At 43.2% G+C, this 24,549-nt stretch overlaps 1 protein-coding gene across 2 annotated transcripts; it reads left to right on the plus strand.

Annotated features, from left to right (window-relative positions):
* The first annotated feature begins 942 nt into the window (after window positions 1–942).
* Window positions 943–24,472, plus strand: LOC122532278 (zinc finger CCCH domain-containing protein 13-like). 2 transcript variants are annotated; one of them, XM_043660912.1, is made up of 8 exons: window positions 943–1,325; window positions 11,804–11,850; window positions 14,808–14,962; window positions 16,419–16,637; window positions 20,469–21,163; window positions 21,433–21,632; window positions 21,732–21,897; window positions 22,082–24,472. In XM_043660912.1, exons 2-8 carry the CDS (start codon window positions 11,814–11,816, stop codon window positions 23,730–23,732), a joined length of 3,123 nt encoding a protein of 1,040 aa, XP_043516847.1. In that variant the 5' UTR covers window positions 943–1,325; window positions 11,804–11,813; the 3' UTR covers window positions 23,733–24,472. The 2 variants fall into 2 exon arrangements, with proteins under 2 accessions (XP_043516847.1, XP_043516848.1); XM_043660913.1 differs by having other exon boundaries at window positions 11,807–11,850.
* The last annotated feature ends 77 nt before the right edge of the window (window positions 24,473–24,549 follow it).

The raw sequence follows: 24,549 nt of genomic DNA on the forward strand, positions 1-24,549 counted from the left end.
CGATCGTTATCGATTAATAGGATCCTCGAGGCGTGATGTACGACGATTTCGTCCTCCTCCCTGTCCTTTGTCGTCGGAGGCACGTTCCACTTTCACTTAGCTTTTTCGATCTTTCGAGAAGTTAAGACGATCGCGAAGAATTCATCGCGCGCGTATTATTGCCCACGTAGGTGGACTAGGTCATTTTCAAAAGATCACAGGGATGCGCGAGTCAAGACACCCTGAAGGCGTCGCAAGACCTTTACGATACACTCTCGTTTACAAGTATTAGAACACGTGACTGATACAAGTCTACGTGATAATTGGTTCAAATTCATCTATCGAGAAGACCAAGCATCGGTTTATTTATATCAATCTTTTTAAATTTCATAAAATTATAAGATCTGAAACTGAAGTACAGAAAGTGGTCATCGAACGCCACAGCAAAGTTATCGTACACGAAGACGAGATTTTACGTACCGAGTTAGTGTACGGATTCATATCAATTTTTCAAAGAAGATTCAATCCGTGTTTCCTTACACAAAAGAAGAAAGTTTCGAATCAGATCTCGACCTCTACTTCCAAGCGAGAGTGTACCAATCGGTCCTTTGTTCAGCTCCGCTGGAAAACGAGAGGACAAGAGGCGAGAGAATCGGATGGTAAAAGTAAGACCACAACGACACGCCGATAGAAACGGGCGGCCTTCTAATTTCTGCGTTGGCTCTCGAGAGAGTCAAGTTTGAAATGTCCGACGAAAAGAGCGTGTTATTGGTTCGATTCGGCTCGGTTCAGCTCGCGATTGTATCGCGCGTTGGCTATCAGGTGGCGACGCAGGTGGCTCCTGGCGAGCCTTTCGCTCCTGACGGGGACCGATTTTTCGACAGAGCTACGCCAATGCCAGAGACCGGCCAACAGGCGCCAATGTCCGTGCAGGCCCCCCTCCTCGACCTTATCCACCGCCGTAGAAAGCTCGACCAGACGACGCTGGTCGGAGCACAACGCTCCTGCTGCTGGCTTTTCCACTTCCATCGCGCAGTCTTCTGGCCGGACCGGACCGCGGTCTTGCCCTCTATCAACTACCAAACGCAGTGTGCTTTTCCCCCCCGAATCGAATTCGATTCGATTTTCCTCTCTGGAAAATTCGAGGCAACGAATTTCCATTCGCCGCCAATCGGGGATCGAGCATTCGGATTTCGAGCCGACGACACGCGCAAGTGCTTTCTCAAGATCGTTTTCTCGCTGCAACTCGGTGTACAGGTGTGACAAGTATACTCGGGAGTGAGCCTCGATGTGAGGACGGTGCTTTCATGAGGGATTAACGAAAAATCGACGGAGCCGAGAGACAGGTCTGTGCGCAAACTTCCTTTACCTAGGTTAATTTTAAACGAGCTGCACCAACGCGAACGTTCGATAATAAGAGAGAGTGATTATTCCGGTCAGAATAATTTGGAAAATTCTGCTCTATTGGAGGCGAGATTTTTGAATTTTTGGAGACAGAGAGCTTCTTGGAAATCTGCCGAATGTCTCTGACACGTGATTGTTCGTGCGTCTCGACGGGCCGTTCGGAGATTTCGGAGAGAAGAGAGGGAACGATGGAAATCGAGGTTTTGTTGGAGTTTACGAGATTAACGTGGCGAAAGTAGTGGCAATTCCTTCGCTATTTATACCACAAGGCGAAGCGTCGCCTTCTTTCCACGAGCGAGCAGAGAAGAGTCGGGCAAATTATTAAATTTGGATTACTTAAGCAGCGGTAATCACAGTGATTTATTTGAACGGTAGAAGTGCTCGGTTTCTGCCCGCGGCCAGAATGTCAGCATTTTCTTGCGACAATCCCTCCACGTGAACGTTCCGCGAGCCCAGGCTCGAATCGTTTAGCTCGCGGCTAACGAAACTGCTCCAACGAACTCGTTGCCCCGATATAGTCGAATAAAAAAAGATCAGAAGCGCCACGCAACGCTCTGGCATTCAAGTCTCGCGTTCAATTTTCGTAACGAGGGAAAACCCTCGGCTCGCTGCCGGCGGTTCAAGCCGCTCCAAGCTCCTTGTTTTCGCGAATTTGAAATTCCCTCGAGAGAGAACTGATACTGATTTCCCTTTCAACTGCGGCTTCGAGTCAAACTCTTTGGAATTGCAGAATATCGAATTTTTGAAACTCGAAATTCACTCGAGCAAGGATTTCGAGGTCGAATCATTTCGAATATATAAAATCCCTTCGCGCGAGACGAAACTGACTCTCGTTCCAGTTTAAAATTTTATAATTTTACTGGAATAGGAAATTCTTTCGAATTAAACGCGAAATTGAAGTGCCGAGGAGACGAAACGAGACGCAGCTCGGTCACGATCGAAATCGTGAAAGGACGATGGAGCGGCGCGCGAGAGCCTCAGGAGCAGAGATAAAGGCGCCAGGACTTTCGCTGACCATCGGATCTTCTCTCTTCGGATCGGCTCTTTCGGCCGAAACATCGTTTTTTACATCCTCGGTGATGTCAAACGAAAGAGAACTGGTTCTATCGTCGAATTTAAACGATCGCCCGACTTTCCATTCCTCCTTTTTCTTTTCTTCTTTTTTCTTTCCCCCTTTCGTGGAAAAAAGAGCGCGACTCCTACGCTCGCTGTTTACCTCGAGGTTGTTCGGCAAGGTGAAAGGGAAAAAAGAGCATCGCCGATACGTTTGCCTCGCGTCGATCGTATTTTTTCTCTCTTTTTTTTTTTATGTTTCCAGCGTTACACGTGTATTTTCATGCGTTTCGAATTAATTTCGTAGTAAAAAACGCGAGGATCGCCGATTAACGAGCGTAGTTTCGTTTTCAGGAAATGGAACCGCGAAGCTCGGTACACGTGTTAAGAGAACACGCACGCGAACGTGTACAAGTACATACATCAAGATAATCACGATCGACGTGTGGTACGCGCATTTTCTTTTTTTTTTATAGAACTCGAGTTCTCGTTGACCTCTAGGAAGTGAAATATTTTCACGCTCTTTCGTTGCGGCGATTTCTGATCCGCGAAGGGAAAAGAAACACGGAGGAGGGGGACAGTCGAGTTTCTGCGCGAGATTGCCGGGAAATTCAAACATACGTTCGAGTCGAATTCTCGCGGATTCAATCCGCGTTGAAATTATATTTTTGTTTCTATTTGCAATAAAAGAGGCAAAGATCGATGAGGAAAAGATTACAGAAGAAATGAACGAAATAAAAGTTGGCGGATGAAGAGAATCAGTAAGTTGAGTTCAAACACGGAGTAAAAGAAGAGCAAGAAATATAGAAATATAGAAAGTATTCGGTTAATATTAAACGAGTACCATAAAACGAATTTGTGGCGTGCTTAGGTTTCACGTCCGAACCATAAATCGCGGCGTAACCTTCTCGACGAATTACGCGCGTTGCAACACCGCAACGACGATCGAAAGAAGCGAGCGTAAGTTCAGCCGTTAATGAAATTACAGGTCGGCTAATTGTAGTTTCGATTTTTCTCAACGGTCCATGTGGAAACGAACGGACCACGGCGTTCACGGCGGATCGACTACTTTGCCGATTAATCTCTCGTGGTTTCCCGTAACCTCGACAGTGCCTCGACCAACCACTCTCCCCCTTTCGATGTCTCCCCTTCGTTCTCTCCTTTCCTCCTTGTTGCATTCTATCGCGTCCAACGTTCACTTTCGATCGACGGATTCCGTGGCCGATTCAACACACGCTTGAAAGTGAATTTATTTTCGACGGGCAGCCCGTCTAGGCTCGCGACACGCCTAGATTACGACCCCAATTACACGCCAACCCCCAACGAAATCACAGCGAATCTTCGAAACGTCGACTTCTTACCTACGAAGCTGAAAATTAACAGCACTCACAGGAACGGAAATTTTAGTCAACACGGGACTAATCTTGACTAAGATTGAATCAGAAAATTAATAATAAATTACAAACTCCAGTTGTACGAAACTGCTTGCTCTCCAAGTTCAGACAGACAGTTCCATTGAACGTCCAATTAGATGAAACATTGAACGAAATTGCGCACGTTATATGTATATAAGTATATTTCGAGATGAGGAGAAACTATTGGTGAAAAAGGCGCGATGTGAAAGCCTTTGGAAAGATTCGAGGGGATCCGTGCGAATGCGAAGGAAAGCGAGGAAAGTAGCCTCGAAAATGAACACCTGCTGAACTTCCCTCCAAAAGCAAGAAATTGGCTCGTCGTCTAGTAATTACAGGTTAGTGAGATCGCGCGCGAACCGCCGACACGTTACGACTCGCGATCGATTGCGCAATCGGTTATGGGACGTTTTAGGCGAGCTTACGTTCGACACGTACATCGGCCGATATTTTATCGTAAGCTCCTTCTCGATAAACAATATCGAGAGGCGAGCGCGAGCGCGAACGCGAACGCGAACGCGAACGAAACGTCGCGTTACGACACGAGAACGCGCGGTCTGCTTTCTCCCGCTATACGCCGTCGGAAAAATAAACGAGCTGTGCAGTTCGTCGTAATCGAACAGCCGGGATAGGCTTAATGGCCGTGGGTCGACGATTCTCCACGAAAAACTCACGGTTTCTGAAGTTTTGCCCCCGCCAAGGTGTGTCGCGACTCCAATTAGGCTCAGACAGAAGAGAAGAAACGCGAGACACGAGTATGGGGAGATCGAATAATTGTACAATGATAAATGTGAACGAGCAGATCTGTCACGGGTGCGGTAGTATAAAATTATCAGCTATATTCGAGAGTAAACTTGGCGCAACCATTTTTCACCTGAATACCATAATTCAATGAAAGGAAGGCTTTAAAAGGCGTTCGAAATTGAATTTCACGAGGCGTAATTGAAGGAATATGACTATGTATATTTCTGTGGTTTCTTCGTCACTTTCATAAACTGTTCGAGGGAATATTTTAACACAGAACAGCTGAAAGTGTTGGTACAACATACTGAACTTTGAAATTAGTAAATTCAATCTGGCTCAGATCGATTTGTCCTTCTCGTTTAGAAATACCCAGAGGAAAGAAATAAATAAAATTATCTCCTTCTCGGAGACGTTCAATCTCCGTTTTCGAAAGGTTAATGATGTTTCGATCGAGCAGCGTGGGCCTTGCGGAGAGTTCCTTTTACAAAGAATTCTTTCTGGCTAATGAACCATCATCGTGGTATCGACCAAGTGGAATTAGAATTTATTGAACTAACTCCCATGCGAGTAGACGACGTGTTTCGAAATTCACTTTTGCTTAAACAATGGTAATACGTAATACTCCGTGGTCGTCTCGAGACGCTGTTGGTTTTGTCGACGATGCAAACGAACCTCTTTATCTATTTTCGCTTCTTCGAAAGCACGCATCTTGCAATTCAATGTACCTCGCATGTCAAAAACTGGCGAATCTGCCTTTTCTTTCTGACTTTGAGAATATTCTAGGTAACATAATGTGCAAATAACAAAATGAAATTTTTACTTAATAAAGAAATTAATTAATTCTACAATATGAATCGTTTATTTGGAACAAAGACTTAGTGAAAGACGATTTTAACGACTACTGCCTCTGGCCTTGGGATAAAGCGAAATTTGACCATCGCTTTCGAAACGAGACAAAGTGTGTCAGAGTGTTCTACGAGGCAAGCGTGAATATCACACGGACGCCTACTTTCGATGATGCTACCGCGATCTGCACCGATGAATTGGATTTCGAACGATACCTGAAAGCATAATAATAAGCAGCTTTTCACGAAATTTGCATTCAAACGAAGACAATTAAAATAATTTTTTTATTCTTCAATCCGTCTAAATTTTTGGCAGTTTTCTAATCAGAGTTAATTCTTGTAACGAAACAAATATATCAGTGAGCCCTTAATTTCTTTAGAGTCTAAGTTTTTAGACTTCGGTCTAAAAGTCTCACCGCGAAAAGTCTCGACCACGATTTCGCGCCTATTTTTCAACAATCTCGCGCCGTTCGATATTTCAAGAACTCTCCGTTTCGACGGTGTGGTGTAATTTCTAGACGCGGGTATAATTTACGAAGCGGTAGGAAGCAATCCGTAAAACATCTCTCGTGTACGATTCAACATCGGCCTCGTTATGCTCTCTCTCAGCGCGCAATTGTTCCTGCGGCTGAGAAACAGGAGAAAAGAGGCGTAGCAGCTTCACGACACATTAATTGCGCTAATTATACACAAAGGCCTCTCTCTCGAGAGAGAGAGAGAGAGAGAGAGAGAAAGAGAGAGAGAGAGAAAGAATATCGCGGGAGGGAAGACGATGGAGAAGACAAGTCCAATTTCCGATTCCGGAAACAACGTTTCTTCCTCTATAGCAATACCGCTGCGGTTTCGAGAATTACGTCGATCTCCCTCCCTCAGTTCAACAAAATTTTCTCTGCAACGATGGCGAAACTGCATTCTAGATCGTCGAACGACCACCGATAAGCGCAATACTGCTGCAATATTGCTTGTGAAAACAAATGGAAAGCGCGTGTTTTTCTTTTTCTTTCCTTTTTTTCTCATTTTCTCCACCTCCAATTATGAAATTTGCATTCTGGATCATCCAGAGGCAACGACCACCAGTGAGCGTGTTAGACACGACGATAAATAGAAAGCGAGTACATTTCTTATCATTAATATCGTTCGTTTCGTTGATCTTTGGGCTCGTTCTTGCCTTTTACCGTCAAACTAACGACGGACGAACAAAAACAAAAAAAAAAAGTGGTAAAACCACGCGAGGAGAAGCCTCGCGCACCGTTCCAGGGTTGTAACGCCGGTTTATTCGCCACGTAGAGCTTACACAATGTGCCGATAAAACGTCGCGAACGGCACTTTACGGTCGGGTAAATTTTATTTCACCCGAGTGGAGAGTGAAATCATTTATCCCGAAGCCGGTTCTAACCGCGGCAAAAGCGGACACGCCGTCCCACAAAAATTGACACGTTTGCGCCAATTAAAATGAGCATCACGCCTTCCTCCTGGCTTCCTGGTTCAACGAACTCGAGGCGGAAAAGCTCGAGTGAATTTTAGAAATCACGCAGCGATAATGAACGTGCTTCGTCGCGAAGACGATGTTACCCATCGATGAATGGAATCGCCGCGAGCGATTACGTAAGTCTGGCCGCTTTTACCGAACACGAGAGATCGATTATGCTCGCTGAGAACGATCCTCCAGGCTCGTGCCTTGCAACGGAGAAAGACACTGCGGTGATTACGGCACCAAATATTTAAAAACCATTGTACAATGGAAAGAAGTTCGCGACGAATCAAGAAATTTTTTGGAGAAAGAACGCGCGAAAGTATAAGAGTTTTAGTTTTTAAAAATACTAGCTAACAATCGCTAAATCTTCCAAACTTGTACTTGCAAAGGAGAGAGATGTTACGTAGAACTGTGGCAATTATGGCGCCAAGTATTTAAAAACCTGAACCACCAACGTACAATGAAAAGAACTCGCGAGGAATTCAGAAAGAAATTCTACGAAGAAAGAACACGTGAAAGTTTGTAATATCTTTTAACAAAATAATAGCCAAGTTTGAATCGAATCGTCGTCGAGGTCGAAGAGATTTCGAAATTACTGTGAGCAAGACACAGCTTCCTATTCACGCGATTAGACGATTATCGCCTGACAGCGATTAGAACGCTATGCGTGTCAACTTCAACCAGCTTTACACGCACGCGTCCAATCCGGATAATTCTGGCACCTTGACACGAAAAACCAGTCAGCATTAAGGCGCACCTTCGCGGCACAACGATGCTCGATTTTTCACGTCTCCGTGACTGAACAGGATACGTTCGAATGCCAATTTCCATCTCTCTCTCTCTCTGAAGAAAGAAAACGTCGGGAAATTTGTACGACGGCGCAAATCCGTATTACACCGTCGCGATTGCGGCAACAGCTGTTTCCAACCAGCAGGTGAATAAAAGCAATTGCGTTACGGTCTCCGTTCCATATTTCTCCTTCAGTCTAGTGACGCACTTGTTCGCCTGCACGATCGAACGCTTTCTACGTACGAAGCAACGAAGAGTCCTTCTCTCGAACGACGCGAAAGGATCAAGAAAGAGAAAGAAACCCACATTCGTGGTCTGCCTCATTATCCTACCAACACCTCCACGAATAACTGTAATTCGTGATTGTAATTGAAAGCGACAAACGAGAGACGGAGGCCGGAGAGTCTGATAGCGCTGGCACTCGCGCGCGCGCACACGAGAGGGGTCTGACCACAGCCGTCTCAATCTACTGTACGTAATTACGCTGCCGTACCGCCGCGAATGCAACAAGTGTCTAACGAGTTACGGCGACGGAGAAGACCGCGTACACACGTCCATAAGGAATGCATAGTTATATACACCGGTGTCTCGTCTCGGCGGGACACTTTCTACTCGCGATACGTGGTAATCCGTAGTCACCGACGAACGTGAAACACGAACAAAAGAGACACTTGTCGTGCGAAACGCGCTGTATTCCTTCTCAATCTGTCTACATATTGAACTCACGTTTGAAGATACATTGGACGAGGAAGTATGACACTTTAAGCGTTCAGTTCAGATGAAACATCCTCGTGTCGATCCAACAGTCGTGGATTGATCAAATTCAAAGTACACTTGACAAATTCTCGAGTTTGATTTTGGTTGGAAACGAAGAGTCGTGTGAAAAAATTTTACTTTTATCTGTAGAGCCGCAAGATTTCGAAAACAACTCGTTGCACGTTGCACGTTTGGATCCCCAACGGCTGGGAAAATATCGCGTTGCCTTTCTTTTTCAGGATCGAGCTTAATTGCATCGCGCCTTGACCTCACCCGATCACGTTGCAATCGTGATCAGATCGCACACACGCTCAGATCGATGCCAATCGCGTTACCTAACGATAATCTGAATCCTGGCTGTGGGGAAAATCAGCGAGAAAGTAAACGGCCTCGCTGTGAAAAACATTTCCGTGGAATGTCTGAACGCGACGAGCGGAATCTACTTAAAGGCGCAATGATAAGCGCCTGGCTGACTGCTAACAGCTCCTTCTACTACACAATGATCCGCGATTCGAGTATATCCGGTAAATGTGAACGATGCGCACGATCATCGGCCAAGTTTAATTTACTAATTTAATATTGACTTAGAGTAAATTTAAACAAAATGTTCATTTTATACAGTACACAACATAGTGAAACACTCTAATTGTAAGTAAAGAAATCTATGTACATATTTCAGACACGAAACGTGCACCAAACTTATGACCAATAGTGTAACGATGCGAAGAGTTAAATGAAACTAGAAACGAGAAGACAACTCTCACGTTCTGCTTTTAACCGATTACAAAGGCCGGCGATTGGGAGAAACGCTCAAGCTGTCGAAGCACGAAGGCGCGGGAAAAATGTTCGAAAACATGCGGAAATTCGTCTGAAATCGACGCGGAACGCAGTCATTCGATTTCAACCGTTTTCCATTCGTCGCCTCGCCGTTATTACCGCCATAGCTTCTTCGTAACAATTTACGATAACGCAACTCGTCGATAGCCGCCTCGAGCAGCAAGCACGAGGAAATGAAAGCTTGCCGCTAACCTGTACGACTTTTGAAGGCTATCCGGGTTTTCCTAACCACGCCCTCTGCCAACGCTTTATTCGAAAAATAAATCCAACATCGTACGGTGCGTTTAGAACGAACGTATCGAAACAAATTCATGCTCACGCCCACTAATGAAAAGAGCATGTTCGTAGAGACAAGCGGAAAGGCTTGTTGAGTTTCGTTGAGCTAGCGTACGTTTAGAAGAAAAACAACAAAGTACCTATTAAATAGTATCTTTATATATTAATCATCTGGTACTAGATATTTAAAATTCTTACACGACTGAACACTCCAATGGAATTTACTTAGAACTTCCTGTAACTTCCAAGAGGAACGCTAGAACAATCGACGTTATAGATTAGAACTAGTGAAATTTCCATTAGAGACTAAAAAGAAATAGAATAACTTCGCGATATAATGGAGTACAACAAGCTTTTATTTTACGAAAAGTTTTATTTGAATCGTGTTGTTGAAATTCCCAACAAAAATCATAAATTGAATATTGGAAAATCACACAGCGTTTAAAAGATCAAATGGATCGTGCAACCAGTCGTGCCAGCCATTACTTCCGGTGACCTTTAGCGATCGTGGGATGACCGTTACGCGTGTCGTAACATAATGTAATTTACCGTAAGGTAACGTTCTCGCGCGCAACTCGATAAAGAGGAATCCTTCCACGGAAAAAACTTATTTGCATTGGTCCTCGTAAAAAAAACGGTACACCGCCCGCCGTGTATCCGTTCGAGAATAGCCGGAGGGTATTTTATCGAAATTCCTGCGCGATTCTGCAAGCGCCGGAGTCTCGAGCGGCGAGCGAATCGTACGGTACTTGTAAAACAGACGCTCGTTGAATCGCGCGATCGCGTAATCGCGGCTTCTTCCGAATGAGACGAACAACGCCGCCTGAACTTTTCCCAGCTGGCCTGAGAAACTCAACTCAGCGCACACAGCGTTCGTTGTGACACGAGCGAAGAAAGCAATAACGAAACTTGTGTAACCGAATAATTCCGCGATTATCTCTGTTTCTCTGCGAGCAACGAGTCGGCCATCCTCGACTCTTCATTCTGGCTTTTCCTGCCGCTTTTACGCGAGCGATAACGATCGTCTCTGCGAACTGGAGCGCTTAATTAATTCGAAAATATGCCGCGATCGGCCCGAGCGATCTACATTTTTTTTTTTTTTATCCAAAACCGAAGCGAGAATTCCGACTGCGAATTCGTGTAAATGCCCAGACAACTTTCGACGAATTAATTTGAGATTTTATATTGGAATTTTATCGATTCAGAATGTCACGCAGAGTATTAAATTGGGTATACTTTTATTTTTCTGCTTGATCAAACATATCGGTTTGCAATCAAAATTTGCAATTCATTTTCTGTTTAAAATTAAATCCTGTCTCTTACGGATGTTTATGGATAATATTAATTGAGAGTTTTGAAAAAGAATTCACGAAAAACAGATCAAATGTTTACCCTAAACACAGAGAATCTTTAAATAAAGAAATTACCGCATCCAAGAGGCAGGATTTAATCTTAAAATCGGGAAATCAATTACAAATTTTGACAAACAGTATCTTTGATCAGCAGAAATGTAAAAAAATATACCCAATTACGTAGTCAATACCTATCACGAAATCCAATCTTATCGGCAAACTCACTTTCACCGAGTTTCTGTTTCACATTCTTTAAAAATTTGCACCGAATATGAGCTTCGGAACTAAACCTTAAAATATTCGTCTGCTTAACAAAAGATTTAATAAAACACTAGACTTAATAAAAAAAAGTATTCCCATAAGATTTTCGCCGCCTATGCTAATTCTCTGCTCGGCTGTTTGTTCGTAGAAGGCCGGCCAGTGGTATCGAAAAAGTTTCATCAGTCGAGTGTAGCGGAAGAGAGATATACCGGGTACCCGAAGAGTAAAGTCCTCTTTGTTTTAGTAATTAGCAGGAGTAGCATGCGCAGCCAGTGACGACAAAGTCACACCCGGTATTACGTGATCGTGCATTTATATAACACCTACATTATCCTTGCATTATATGGTTAGCAGTGGTGACAGCACAGAGAAAGTTCCTAACCGTTCCCATATGCTCAAGTACCTGTACCGGTCTATGCTCGATGCCAGAACTACGTCTCGATTAATGCTTCGTACAACTCAATATCGGAAAACTTTGGCAATAACTGTGCTATCGATTCTTCTTTTTCTTTTTTTTCTTTTTTTTTCTAACACTTACTTCGACCCTCGAATGGCTACGAACGGTCGCATTTTCGAAATTCTTCGCATGGAATTAACTAGATGCAATTCTGTCTGTTACAGTAGCGCCAACATGCGGGAGAAAAGGTGGCTTCTGCTCGCTCTGTACGGTAAGTGAAACGAATTTTCAATCGAAACTAAAACATCCGAGACGTCATTCAGAATAGATTTTGACTCCCAAACAGTACCGTTGGATCATAATAATTTACAGTTGAATTATGAAAATTCAGAACAAATTTGATTTTGCTTTGCAGATGTTAGCGATAAAATTCAATCGAAAACGTTCGAGCTAATTTCACTCTGAATTGTTGTAGTTCCCAATAGCCCAACGATATCAATTAAGAATTAATCTCGATCGCTCTGATAGAGTGTCCTTAGTATTTTCGGGCTCCCCATATCCGGAGAGGAATGTCAACCTTCCGAGAATTTTGCATCGATGTTTTGTTCAAGGTTCGTTCACATCATCGCGTAACTCATCCTTCGATGCGAATATCGCTTCGTTTGTGAATTTGACACAGTAGAAAGATCGAATCTACCACTGAACCGATGCGAAAAAAAAAAGAAAAAGATGTTACGTTTCGTATTCACGACGCAGAAGAGCGTGCACGAAAGAGCTTGACGAAAAAGATTCCACGAAGGAAAAGATGAACCTGCTGCGCATATCAAGAAGCTCGCTTCCTTTGTCCTATCGCGACGTGCAGCGCGAACCGACGAGCTCCGAAATTTTCTATCGAGACGGGAGTTTTTGGTCGAGCAATTTCCACCGACGACGATGGAACACTTTTTTTTTTTAACGAAGAGATACTAAGCAATCCCAAGCCAGTTTGGGACGTTTCAAAACGCTCACGTTTTCTGACATTATACGTTCCTCGCGTTGAGAAACTCGCCGAAACCTTCGAAAACTTGTTTGAAAGCTACCAAACGATATAGCACCCAATAACCACATTTCGATTCCTCGGGATAGCAAAAATATCCAGCCACGAATATTCTGCGCGAATATTCCATTCTCGGGTACGTGAACAAATTTACTCGCGTAATCTTTGAAACGCCAGTTTTCGGATCAATGCCTCGAACACGATCAAAGATGTACTCGTACTTCCGTCGTATTCGTTGAACTTTTCAATCTCATTTTCATTTCGTGCGAAGAAAATCTTGAATAAAGAACAACGACGAGAGAAGATCAGATTTCTCGTGTCTTGTGAAGAAACAATTTTTAAATTTAACAGTTGCCAATCAATTTTGCCAAATTGTCGTAAGATTATATCACTGCTTTGTTACAAAACTTCCCGCTCACTTTTATCAACTATAAATTCTTTTCCAATCAGTATGCACGCCCTCAAGTACTGAAATTACAAAATTGCCATTTTTCTCCTTGATCTTCGCACTTGACGAATTCTTCGATAAAAAAAAAAAAAAAAGTACGATTGACCAAGCTGTCTTCAAACTGAAGAAATTATATATATATATTTTTTTTATTATTCTAAAGAAAATTACAACAGACTCATTTGAGTCTATCAGTAATTAGGTTAAAAATGACATGTGGAAGGGAAGCACCTTTTACAATAGTAGCACAATATTGTGTTTTTAGCTGTTCTAGCAAATTATATGACGAAAGGAAATACGATTGAACGATTGAACGAAACACAACCAATACGAGGGAGCGAGATGGAGCACGTCGAGTCGCCGAGTAAAACTATTCGATATCGTTACGCCCTTCTTTAATGAGAATGCCACGGCGTTCCCATTCGAAGCGGGAATCGGAAAGACAATCGTTAGTCGGCCGATACAAAATCGGAATGGAGCAATTTGTTTATACAGCCGGCAGGCTTGTTTCGTCACGAAAACGTTTCGCCGAGGGGTGCGCCCACGCCGAGCGTTTCCCACAAACGGAATGCGAGCACGTTCCCATAATTCATTTTTATGCAACGTCGCCGGTTACGCTGGTTATCGATCCCGTTACAATCCCGTTGCCGGGCTACGTGATTTTCAAAGGCGTCGAGGACGTCCCCTCTCCGAGAAGGATCGTAAAAGAGATCCTCATGCCGAAATCGATCGTGCCCAGGGACGATTTACTGTCCAAACATCCCTTGGAAAGAGAGTGTACCCGGCGAAAGTGTGTTGCGGTTTTTGTATCGCATTTGCGATGACGAGTTATCCCGTCTGGCTTCGGAAAGTTGTCGCCGACCTTGAACCGGTTTGATTTAATTAGACTGGGGGAGGCTGACGAGCAAAGATTTTGCGATAATTCAAGTTCATTAACGGGGCACATCGTCCTGGCGAAGGGGGAGAAAATGAGGGACACGATGAGAGAACTACAGACATAGAATTTAGATTACAGTCAAGATTGTCCGATAGGCTGGCTCTCGCCTTTTTTGTTTCACGGTTAAAAATATATAGTATGTACGTACTAAAAGAAAGAGTTTAAGTAAAAATGCTAGTTTGTAAATAATTTCTAGATCGCTGATGCTTGTACAAATTTACAAATTACATTTCCACGAGTACAATACTCTAACGCTCCTTCGACTCGTCAATTGAAATTCACGCAGTTGTGAAAACACGGATTTTCGACGGTCGCGGAAGCTAAGAAGAATCGCTCTCAAAACCTTCCCCAACGGAAACAAGACCGTCAAGTACCGTATCGTACGATCTCCTCTCGTAAATCAACGAATCTCGCTGAACAAAAGAAACGAATCAATAGACAGCCTTGATCTGCTTGAACAATAATTGCCCAACCGAACGCATTCACCTGCGCGACGGAAAATTGCAACACTTTAAACCGAGCTCTCGCCGATCTTCTCATGTGCGCAGATTTTGCAACGCCGACGCTTCTTCGCGACCACTTGTGCAACCCTCTTCGCAACTTGTGCGTACCAGCCTCTGATTATTTACCCATGTGTTTGACAGCTGTCCCATTCCAGCACGTTCCACCGATCAAACAAATTTCAATCGTCACGGTTTCGACGCTTCTCGGAGAAAAACCAAAGGGCGAAAGACCAACTACGAAATCTCTGGTCGCGCTTCTGTTTCGCCGACCGTGTTACATACTTTCCTCTCGTTTACGTTACAGGAATCCTATTAACGAACGCGATCTCGGCCGAACGAAAGCCCACCAGGCCGAAATTCAAGATCGCCACAACTTCAACGTCAACCACTAGCACCACTACCACCAGCAGCACCACCGAGGAGAGCCATTTGCGCGAGAATGAAAACGAGGATACGGAGGTATTTTCTAGATTCTAGATCAAGGGTGTCCAACCATTTAGATCATCTGGGCTTCTCACTGGCTAACAAAAAATTTGTCGAGGGCTGCACATGTTTCACATAATTCTTTATCAGTTCAATTAGAAAAATATAATTACATTAATTTGAAAAATATGAAAATAATGTAACGAGAACACTGAGCTTGTTTCTTTTTTTTTTTTTTTTTTTTAGATACCAGTTGATCAATATCTGGTTTGATACAGTATTTTAGAGATGTTCGTCTAAAATTTTTATTTTATTTTCTGTGCGCTTCGTACGGGGAAAAAATTCTGCTTGTAAATTACTCACAAGTACTCTATCCAAAAGTGATGAAATTAAAATTATTCGAACAATAAAATTCTTATTCAATTATTCCAATTTTGGAAGTCACGAATGTCAGTTTCCTTATGGCTTCTTGAATATAATCGAATGGAAAAGCTGCTCGCGTGTAGTGAAACCATGATGCGAAATCGATGGTTCCGTCACTGTGTTGCGACTCGATTTATCGGTACAGGAATAGAACCAGGGAGATCGTTCATCGCCGATGATGCAAATCGCGGCGACGATGCTACAGTCACGATGCTACAACCACGCGTTCGTTCCTATTTTCCAATTATACATCCTCGTATGCTTGATGCAACGACGCGAAGATAGGAAGATTACGATGATGCCAATAGCTGAACGATATTTCTCTCTCTTCGTGAGCTTGCAATAAACGATAACTCACGCGTTGTCTGTTTCTGTTTTCAAATTGATGCAACAAAGCGAAGATAGAGTGAAAGATCACGATACCGATAACTTCCTTCACGAGCCGTTTTTTTTTTTGCAACTTGTTCTAATAGCCGACAATCGCGCGCGTTCATGTTAAATTAATTAACGTTCATCTGAACTACCGTCAGCAACAAGTTTACCTTCACATAGAAACGACACCGTGACATCATCGAAGTAGCATCACGAGCTCATCTCTGACAGTAGAATCGGTAAATCTACGATGCGTTAAATAACAACTGTCCCATAAGATAGACCGAGTAGCTCGAAGCAGAAGAGAAAATCCTCATCGAGAGTAACGACAATTTAGAGTTCAATTTTCTAACAAACGCGTAAAAATCGGGTCTTTACCACGGATTATACGAAATGTAAAATAGAATTCGAAATTGAATTAATAGAATTGACTACTATGGTCTACACTATACCTATAAATAAATATCTTAGAATTGTTTAAGTAAGCTGAATATTTTTGATAAAAAAAAAAATTTTAATTACCTAAATAAAAAAATTAATTAAATTGATTAAAAAATACATATATTTTTTATTAAAAAAAAAAAAAATTGAATAATTCGACTAACTGGATAACACGGTCATTGCACGTTTAGAAGAGAATTATATATTAACAATTTAGTGCAAATTTCGCGCTAAAATGCTGTGACTTTTTGTCCAGGCAACCACGACAGTGGCCGCCGAAACGAACGCGACGACCGGACACGTCCTCACGGGAATCCCGCAGATCGATTACATCTGGGACCCGAATCTGCCTCGCGAACTGAACGGCTACAATCTCAGCGATTATCCGTTCTACAACAGCATACCAGAGGACATCGATTTCAAATGCGACGGTCTTCACGACGGGTTTTACGCGAGCGTGCCGCACAAATGCCAGGTGAGAACTACGACCGTTTCTGTAATTATTCTGCTTGACGCGGTATCAATCGGCTGGCTATTCCTGGCGATGAAAATTGGCGGGCTTTCTCTTTCTTTAAACAACGTCAGCGTCTCGAGGAATACACTTGAAGCTACGGTCGCTTGAAGATGCCTCGAAGAAACGAACAAGCGATCCTTTATTTTCGACACTTTGCATTCGCACGCAATTATGCGAAGTTTACTGTTTCTCATTTCAAAAGGCCTTCGTCGAACGAGACGAAAAATCAATGAAACGGCTCGCTTCGAGAGTTGACAGGCGCAAGAAACTGCGAAATTAAGAACGGAATAATTCGCGTGGAAAAACGCCTATCGCTTCTGGACTAGATATACGGTAATCAGCAGCGAACCTTTTTAGACTCGATCTAATAAGGTGCAGTTTCTCGAGGTAAATCAGACCGCACCACCACGTACATACGTACGTAAGTTGTCTCTACGTGATACACGTACACATATACAGTGATTCGCGAAAGTACCCAAGAAAATCTTTCATGAATACATTACTACATATTACGAGTGTTACATAAAACATTTTTGAACAACTAACATATATAAAATTTCAAATAAAATCGGAAGTGTACATTTGTTGTGAAATACACTTGTAATACTCCAATCGAGTATTATTTTACGATTAAATATTTCGAATTAGAACGTTCGAATAGATGAACGTTCCGTGGTTAATTCGATTTTATCGTAGAACAAATAAAAAGTTGGTAAATTTTAAATAAAAAGCCTCGCGAACCAGATATCGCTCAGAACCTGTTTAAAGCTTATGTATAAATACTACTTTTATAGTAACGACTGTCAGACACCGTATTTGGCTACACAAATAAGAAATTTCATTGACCGTACGTGATAGCGAGACTTTTCCTTGTTTAGCTTAATATATATTTAAAGGAATTTGTCTGTTACCAGTGGTGGTCACTTTTTAATGCGTTCTATACATGGGAAATAATGCGAATTATTTGAATTTAATTTCGTACGTCAATTAAGGAGGTACGTCGATGAAAATTTTTTAAGATGAAGAATTAACGAAACCACTTCAATACTAATTCTACACTTTTCATCACTATTTGTGCTATTATACTATTTTTTTACTATATTACAATGTTTCGTAATTTTTATACATGTAAACTGATTTTAAATTTAAGCAATATAATCATGACAGTCGTCCTTTACTATACTAATTTACCACACTATTAAAAAAAAAAACGTCTGTAACACTCACGCTAAAATTTCCAGTATCAAAATCTCTTTCACGAATCGCAAGTAAAATCTTTGCCCAATCTCAATGCATTTACATAATAAACATGAGGATATATATACTTTTTATCAGGATAAATGCAAGACGTATGACGAAACCTACGCAGGCGTTGAGAAACACCATGTGTGCCATTCTTTCGGAAACCAGTTGGTAATCGCGTGTAAATCAAGAAACACGGGACCAATCGCGACTCGTTGCAAGAGTAAAAGTGGACACCGATCGCGATCGTTCTCTAGTGAAAAGGAAAGTCAGTGTCATCTGAATGAATGCCCGAGAAAGATTTTCTGACAAGGTGTATCGTCCACTCGCATAAACGAACGAACGTCAACGGTCCGTGACTGAGGTTCTTCGGTTCCCAACGACGGAACAAGCACAAACGAAACGGACTAACGTTTTAAAATCAAATCGTCTAATAAGTTCCTGCCATGATACGATTGTCTTCGTATTTTATGAACGAAGAACGAAAATAAACAATCAAAATGATTAACCTTTCGCAGGGAGTTGTTTCTCAAAAGTATGCTAAAAAGTATATTACTTGAAATAGCAATTCAAATTTTCATAACGAGACTGTAGTTTACAGACCTGAAATATTGACGATTGTTCGATACTTTTAATCGAATATTGGTTATTATCTATTCGTTGCTTCTTGAATTTGTATACTAATCTAGTAGTAACCTAGTAGTTATTTGAACTTAAGTGCGTTATATGCGACTTGACTGGCTGCAAGCTGAAAGTCGATAATTTCAAAAATGGTCCAAAGTCTAAAGTATTTCGTCTGTATTTCCACAAAATAGAAACAAAGAGCTCTTAAGTAACAGGAAAATTTTAAACGATAGACGCAACAAACAACAATTTCTCGGACGACTTGGTCCTCCGTTTCGCGAGGAAAAGCGAATCTTTCCTGCGAAAACTCGGTTGGAAAAAGTGAAGAAAGACGGAGGTAAGACTCGCGGAAAGAGGGAAAAAGAGACACGAGAAAAAAGAAGCGACGAGACTTTCGCGGTCCGATACACTTCCCGTCCCTGACCGTTTCAAGATTCACGCGCGGCGATCTTGGGATTGTGAAAGCGATTGCAGAGTGCCCCTTTCCGTTGTTCCTTATCGATTGTTTAGCCCCGGCTACCGAACGAATGAGCCTATTGTTATGCAAATGTTCGCAGATTCGCCTCGCTCGGCCCTCTTCGTGGGCCAACGATCTCCCGACCGGATATCACGTGGAAGAAGAAGAAAAAGGAAATGCAAGAAAGAAAGATTAATGAGAAACAAAAACGGCAAACCGGCAGAACGTTTTGTAATTAGACACGCGTCCCGCTTCATCGAACTTGCAATCGCTGAAAAGAGATATCGATGATCACACGATTCTCTAACGGCTATTCAAATTGATCGTACACCTTTGCTCAAAAGTTTTGGGACAAGTGCTGCGTTTGTCTCGAAAGAAGGAGCGATGAAATGATTTTTAGTAAACGAAGAATTAATATATTAACACTGTATTTGTGAAATACGCATGCAATTCTACTATCTACGATAAATGCTACGCACTACGTACTAACGCACTACAGTAAGCAAAATGAAAAATCTACGAGTGTCAATACATTAACAATTCTACTATAAAATTCACGAGCAATTGAAGAATTTTATTCTCGAACGAGATATTAAAAACGAGAAGCGTCTTGGGACTCTTGAGCAGCGGTGTACGTCTGACATTTAGCAGCTAAAAGTTAGGCAATAGTCGTGATCCATCATCGCGAAATCGCTGGACTAACACGGTACGAGATGCTTGGAAACAACGGCAGCAATTTCAAGCCGACCGGCGTTCTTGTCATGCAGATACGCAACGAGTTACTTCCTGCAATTTAGAACAGGGGACTCGGACTTTCCAATAAAATTACCAAAGCATAGAGAAACTCGAGGCTGTCCCCTGTTGCTAGCGACGCTCGCGCATGCGAAAAGATTCGATTGAAAATCAGGATAAACGAGGAAAAGGGAAAGGAGTTTAACGATTAACTAACGAAGGAAATAGCAGACGTCTGTCATTCGGGACGGCGAAGAAAAAACGGAGGTAGGAACGTTTCGAAGAAACGAAGTCGAACCAACCAGTGGACGTGCTCTGAATGATTCTAGATGATTCCTTTAGATAATCCGACCGGGCGATACGTGCCGGACAATTGTAGGATACTTTTACAGAGGCAAGCCCGCCTATACGTGTAATACCGCCAGTTGCAGTTGTGTGGTCTCGGAGCAATTACTCGGGCACACGTAGTCACGGTGTGAAAGCTACGATGGTGTCTGGCTACGTTGGTGTTCGGTGAAAACTGTGTTACGAGTGTGTTATTAAATCCACCCTGTCCTGAAGTATCAACCGAAAAAAATTCTCGTTTCTCGAATTCTAAGTGACACGTATCTGTAAAAAAAAAAAAAAAGAAAAAGAAAATACAATTTTAGTTAAGGAGAGGACAGAACAATACAACTTGCAATTAGCTTGCTTTCACGAATAATCCAAGTAATCCATTTTTCTCCATCTTCTTCCAGGTGTACCATCACTGTCTTTTCGGCACGAGATACGACTTCCTCTGCGCGAACTTCACAGCCTTCGACCAGAAGACCTTCATCTGTCACTTCGTCTCCGAGGTCGACTGCGCCAATTCGAAGAAATACTGGCACAGGAACGATGCCCTGTACAAGGCTACTACAACCTCCACGACGTCCACTTCGACGACAACCACGTCGGCACCGGTGGCAGCCGCCGCGGGACGCCAGCAACCGAGAGACAGAGATCTACCAAGGAGAAGAAGACCGTTTAGAAGACGACCGGCGTACGATTACTACGACGAGGAGTACTACGACGACGATTACGGTCGTCCGCGTGGCTACAGCAGGGACGACTACGACTACGACGATCGAAAATACAGGAGAGACAGGGATCGTGACTTCAGAGATCGAGATCGTGACTTTCGAGACAGAGACACGCCAAGGTCTAGGGAGGGAGTTCCCAGGGACGACAGAGATCGTGAGGCGAGTGTGAGGGATCGTTACCCAGGTAGAAACAACAGGAGGGATCCTACCAGGGCGAGAGATCCTCTCGACGAAGACACGAGAGTCAGGCCCAGAGATCCTGATCAAGGATCGAGGTCCGCGTCCAGGGAAGTCGACGACGCGGAATTGGAAGACCGGCGAACCGAGTTCAGGCTCAGGGACAATGACGATCGTCGCTACTCTGACAAAAGGTGATTGCATTAATCGACGACAGAAATTTCCCAAGAAAGTTGAAACCTTATATTAAAAAAAAATAAAATAAAAATACTTAAAATAAATTATTAATAAAAATTATTCGCCAAGGACAGAAAGAAATAATGTCTAGGAAACAACGAATGAAATATGATTTTTGTAATTTTCTACTTCTAACGATTTTGACGTTGCTCCATCGCAAAACTGATTTCTCTTTCGTTTGCGATAATCGAACGACTCTAAGCGAATCAAATTCATTTCTTTACAGGTACAGAGACGATTACGAGGATAAAGAAGCTGTTTCTGCGTCTGCAGGTGCAACCGGGAATTCGGATGGTTTGGTAAAGCCTGCAGCACCTGTAGCGTCGGTGTACGCAAGACCGAGAGCCCCTCCCAAGATTCGGAGGCCAGTACCACTCTCTGAACAGGACAAATACGCTTACAAGTCCACAACCGTTCAATCGACTGGTAACTGTTACTCCCGCAGGGGGATTAAACAATTTATTTTAATTGATTAATACGTAAGATACATCATTCAGCGAATCTAAACGCATCGGAATTGCGCAGAGGAACCTCGAAGAAGACCGGTAGACATTGCGGAAGATGACTACTACGAAGATGAATTGGAAGATCTGAGGCCAATTCGAAGACCATTGAGGAGAAGGCCAACTTACAGAGACAGAGACAGAGATTTCTACGACGTCGTAGACAGGGATAGGGGCCGACCCTACAGGTAAGGTAACGTACGTACACAACACCGATACAATTATATTCGCTGTCGTAACTAATTGTTCGCAACACATCTAACGACGTAGTATACTGTAACACGAAATAACATACATCGATAACATCTTCAAACGTATGTATGTACGTACGTCGGAAATATGATTGACTCGAAACGAAATGTCCAATTTCAGACCTCGATATCGGGACGACGAGGACGACCTGCGACCAAGAAAACACCCGGATCGCTCGAGAGATCGTTACTACGATCGAGACAGGGATCGAGGTGCGGAACGCGGAAGAGATCGATCCCTCGACCGTGGAAAAGATCGTAACGCGGAAAGACCGGTGGTGGATCGTGATCGAGGAAGAATGCAGGACGCTGATAAACCAGAGAGACAGTACCGACCACAAGACAAAGAACGCGACGCCGATCGTTCTAGGATAGGCTCGAGATCGAAGGATCTGCAAGAGGCTACAGACTCACCGCCAAGAAGAGGAAGTAGTTACGATCGAACGGAAAGGACCACTACCACCACCACCACCACGACTACCACTTGTCTGCCCGAACAGCTCATTCATAAAGTAGAATCAACGTCGAAGGAACCTGTCGATGACAGAGAAACTCTTACCGAGAAGCCAGCCAAGTCAAACGCGCAAAGTCAAACAACGCGAGCGCCGATCGAGGACGAAGAAGGATCGTATCGAACGAACCAGCAGCAGTCGGATTATCAGGAGAGGGATCAGGATGAAAAACGTGACCGTGGCCAGTATCAAACCGCGTCGTTGGAAGAATATTCGCAGGATTACTACGACGAACCGGAAGATCCGCCCGCTCCACCACCGCGAACCACAGTTCGCATCGTTAAACGTCCCTTCTTGCCATCCAGAGGTGGAAATCCCAATCCAAGAGGCTTGTCTCCGGTCGGTGTGAAAGCTACCACGCCTAAGAGAGAAGAGGACAGGCCAACAGAAAGGACGAACGTTCAGGAGAGACCTAAGAGCTATTACGTGCACGAGGCAGCGCAGGAGACCCTCAGAGAACCAACCCAAGAACCTAAAACGCAGCAGGTGGAGAAAGAAACTCACGACCCGTATAAGTTCAATGTTCAAACTGAGGGTCAACACGAATATAACGACGAATATGATACGTCTATAGCGAGTCCCGCGATTAGAAGGCCGAATGAGAGACAGAGGGAAGAAGAATCGCAGAAATCTCTGGACGATGCGTTCGTCAGAGGACCGAAGCAGGAACAGGCAGAAGATGGACAGAACTTTGAAGAAGCATTGGCTAAATGGCCCACCGAAGAGTTTTCGGATCAGCAGAATAACGAAGGGAACGTACAAGTGTCGAGCTCGTCGTTTCGGAATAAAGGAAGGCTAACAGCCAGCGAAAGTCCGAACGTTTATGGGTCGACGTTTAAGAACGACGAGACCCAGGAACAACCAACCGGGCCTCAAAGTTACAGGGTGAAGCAGAGGATCAACGAGGTAACCCACAGGCTGCAGGATATCCCGGAGAGCGAGTACGACGTCACTTTGAACGACGCATTGACGCCTACGCTGAATCAGGAGGCAAATTTGCCCAGCGGGTTCGTGCTGCCTCTGCACAGACAAATCGGAAGGGACGCGGTTCTCCAATCGTCCGAGAACAATTACAAAGTATCGAGGCCTATAAACCAACAACAGCAACAGAAATCGTTCGTTCCTACTCCTCAATTTCTGCCAGCGGTGAGCAACGACAGACTGAGAACTGTGTATTACAGAACACCCGAGGCGATTCAAATCAGCGGGGCGCAGTATAGGTCGCAAAGGGGATCATGGCACGATTACACTGGCTACTGAACGAAATTCGAATGACGGGGAAATATTTGGAAGAAACCTTCGGAACTATAGAATCCGCCTGCTCGGGCATGAAATCCATCACTACGAGTGAAAATTCATTTGTACCAACGTCGATCGATCATTTTTGGAGGGGCGGTCTTCTGCAGAAGCTGGCTTCCCTTCGGAATAAAGGAATTTATTAGATTTTTACTCGCGTGGACAAACTTTTCGACGTCTTTCGTACGAGGGGACAGTACAGCGGATAGTTTTCGTGTATTAGATCTTGAAAGTAGAAAACGAATATCTGAATAATCAAACTGTCACATAGATGCGAGCAAACAAGGATTGTCTTTTATCCAACTAAAACATCATTGTTCGAAATATGTAGTTCTTTAGTATTAGTTAAAGGCACCTTTTTGAAAACTATATTCTAATTGTTAGAATACATTTCTAGGCATCCAACGGCTACGGTGTAAATTGCAAACCGTTTCTACTTTCGGCTAAACTTGTAAATATGCGCACGATTATATGCCTAACTTTACTATTCCTTCGGATTAAATTATTACTCTAAGCGCGATACGCACGTGTAAACGATTTTCTACGAAAGCACATTTGTCGTCTCGATTGTTTTTTTTTTTCGATAATAGTAGCGAATAAGTTTTCTCGAGTATGCATTTTACCATGAATATATTGTAAATTAAAAAGCTTTGACGCATGATATTAAATAGCGACAAAATGAATAAATCTATTTCGTATCCTAATATGGTATTTCATTACAAATTATAATAATCGGAACTAAATTCTCTCTTTTAACGACATTAAGATCTAATTGATCAAT

This window comes from Frieseomelitta varia, unplaced genomic scaffold (assembly GCF_011392965.1).
Source record: "Frieseomelitta varia isolate USP_RPSP 00005682 unplaced genomic scaffold, Fvar_1.2 scaffold_447, whole genome shotgun sequence".
Taxonomy (NCBI): Eukaryota; Metazoa; Arthropoda; class Insecta; order Hymenoptera; family Apidae; genus Frieseomelitta; species Frieseomelitta varia.

Coding starts and splice junctions, on each gene's coding strand:
- LOC122532278 (XM_043660912.1), top strand. CDS start 11,814: ATGCGGGAGAAAAGGTGGCTTCTGCTCGCTCTGTACG. Junction 14,963..16,418: donor ATGAAAACGAGGATACGGAG/GTATTTTCTAGA, acceptor CTTTTTGTCCAG/GCAACCACGACAGTGGCCGC. Junction 21,164..21,432: donor CGTCGCTACTCTGACAAAAG/GTGATTGCATTA, acceptor ATTTCTTTACAG/GTACAGAGACGATTACGAGG.